This window comes from Montipora capricornis, chromosome 10, assembly GCF_036669925.1.
Source record: "Montipora capricornis isolate CH-2021 chromosome 10, ASM3666992v2, whole genome shotgun sequence".
NCBI classification, from domain to species: Eukaryota; Metazoa; Cnidaria; class Anthozoa; order Scleractinia; family Acroporidae; genus Montipora; species Montipora capricornis.
The window spans coordinates 70,436,655-70,439,154 of NC_090892.1; the positions used below are offsets into that span (position 1 = coordinate 70,436,655).

Below are 2,500 nucleotides of genomic sequence, written 5' to 3' on the forward strand. Positions count from 1 at the left end.
CCGTTTAAACGGTTCCTGCCATATATTGACTCTTCACTATGACCTACGGTTTTTTTCATATTGGCTGCAGCTTCCTTAGCTGACAACAACTCTTGGCCGCGGCTATTGAGCTGCGAAGCTACAGTTTCTATGTGTTCACCCTCACATATAAAATTCTTGTTTTTGCCTGTTTGATCGCGCTCGATGTGAGCAAACTCTGTTTTGGTCATCTTAAGTTCCATATTATCAGTTGAAGGTTTTGGTCGTGTTCTTTGCTCCACCCTAACAAACAAATTTTGAGTGACTTTATCTGTGGTGTCAATGCAGTTGTGACCGCTGTTTCCTGCTGATAAACTCACAACACTCGATAGCACCGATGTTTCAGATTTTCCTCGTGCAGTTTCCATACGTTGCGATGCACGATTCTCTTCCGAATAGTTTGTGAACTTCTTGAGAGACACACCTTGTTTCTGTGTTTGGTTATAATTGTTGATTGCCACAATAAAAACAGGCGGATTATCTGCCTTCTGTTGTTCAACTAAATCTTCGCAGGCAAGAAGAGGTTCCTCGAAATGAGCTTTTCCGAAAGTCTCCTTTGGTGCCCATTCCATCTGTTGCAACTGCTTCTCACTTGTAACCCTCGATTTTTCAGGTAGACCTCCATTGCCTTTAATTTCGATTTCAATCCTTTGTTGATCATTCGCTTTTGCGCTCGCTGCTTCATTTCCATCTCTTTCCATATGCTTCAGCCTGCGTTCACCTTGCTGCCTGTCCATTGAAGCCGCATTGAGGTCATTTTCGCTTCTCTTTGAAGTATACGAAAGCTCGGCCAGCTGGATTGAAATTTGTCTTTGATGATACCGGACGATTTGAAATATCTTCACATAAGACAACAACGCAATGAACAAAGCAAGGGAATTGAGGAACACAGATACTATATTCTGCGCAGTCCGTGCCCACTTGAGCATGGAAGCGAAAACTGAGCTTAGTATTAGTAAAACAACAACAAGAACACAAACTCGAAACTTGGTGACTATTGTACTGTATTTCATGTGAAGATGAAGAGCCATTAGTCTATCAAGAGAAATCGCAGCCGCGGTCCAGAGGGATAACGATGATAAAAAGTATGAAAGAAAGTTAAACGCGAGTCCAACGTTACTCGACCACGTGGAATAGGGATTCATTAAGTAAGGTATTTTGTAGAGTAAGTAAACAGGCTCCGCTAAGAATCCGACGCAGAGATCGGAAAAGGTGAGGTTGATTAGGAGGACATAGGATGGTTGACGCAGGAACCGTGGTGCTCTACAAATGGATACAAGAATCAAAACATTTCCTATTATCGCTGTTAAGCTCAGAAAAGACATCACGGTGCAGTTAATAACATACGGACCGAAAAAGTCGCCGTCCTGTGGTACAATTTCACTGACAGGAGTACGTTGTGAAGCAGCCATCGGTGAATGCTGAGAATTTTGAGGTTGTTCTTATCACTCTATATATGGTACACGCGATTCCAGATTTTTACAATCCTTCTAGACGATTCCTCCTGAATTGTAATATGGTTATTTGTACTTTTTGTGTGTCTCACCATCAGAAAGCTGTAAATCAGCATTGAAAAATAGCCAAACCTTCCCGGTTATAAACCACCAGAGACGGCAAGATTTTTCAGGACCGAACAGTAGTCATAAGCACCCTCCGTTCTCTCAAGCAAGACCAATAAAACCATCAAACACAAATTCATTGCTCTTAATCTTTAACATCTGGATCTGTTTTATCACCATGGCAGTTCGCCTTTATGTTCCCAAATTAAAGTCATAATTGAAATTGAGGCATCCGTCAAAACTCGGCGAGATCATTACATTTTTGCTTTTAACTGATTGAACATTCACGTCTTTATTTGCTCTCTTCAAGAAACGCATAGTGTGGAAACGAATTTCAGTAGCAGTTTTTTTGGAAATAAAGGCTTATTTTAAAATTTAATAACGAAAAAAGATGAACAATAAAGGGAATCTGAATATTCCACGTCTCTTCGAAGTTAAAACATTTCAATTTTTCCGAAGAACCTACTTTTTAAGACCTTTCAAAGAAACCTCCTAAAACAAAACATATTTTAATAAGGTAGGCTGATTTCGCAACTCGAGGGTTGCATGATAATGTGTCGAACCTTTTAAGCTTCATTGACAAACCTTGCTTGAGGAACATAAAATGCCAAGTAGTATGATATCATATTACTTTGACCTTTTTTATTTTTTCTTTTGATTCCCTTTGCAAAAACACTGTCACATAGTTCAATTATAACGGTTTCTGAAATTTTTGATTTCATTCACCCGCAAAAAACCCAATTTTCTTCAGTGTTAAAGGCTCGACGAGGGAAGAAAAATTGCTTTCTGACAAGACAGCTGTGAACTACTAATGAAGTACAGATATTGGAAAGGAGAAATTTTTAATTAAGGGAACAAGATAGCTGTTCTGGCTTCAATTAGCATGGATAGATGTATTTAAATATATATGATAACCCGCAGAG

At 39.3% G+C, this 2,500-nt stretch overlaps 1 protein-coding gene across 1 annotated transcript in view; it reads right to left on the bottom strand.

Moving 5' to 3' along the window:
- Positions 1-1,956, bottom strand: part of LOC138019653 (uncharacterized) — a 3,165-nt gene extending 1,209 nt beyond the window's left edge. Inside the window, exon 1 of the mRNA XM_068866510.1 lies at positions 1-1,956. This exon is cut by the window's left edge and continues 1,209 nt beyond it. Coding sequence (XP_068722611.1) covers positions 1-1,430 — 1,430 coding nt within the window. The 5' untranslated portion in view covers positions 1,431-1,956.
- Between the last annotated feature and the right edge of the window lie 544 nt (positions 1,957-2,500).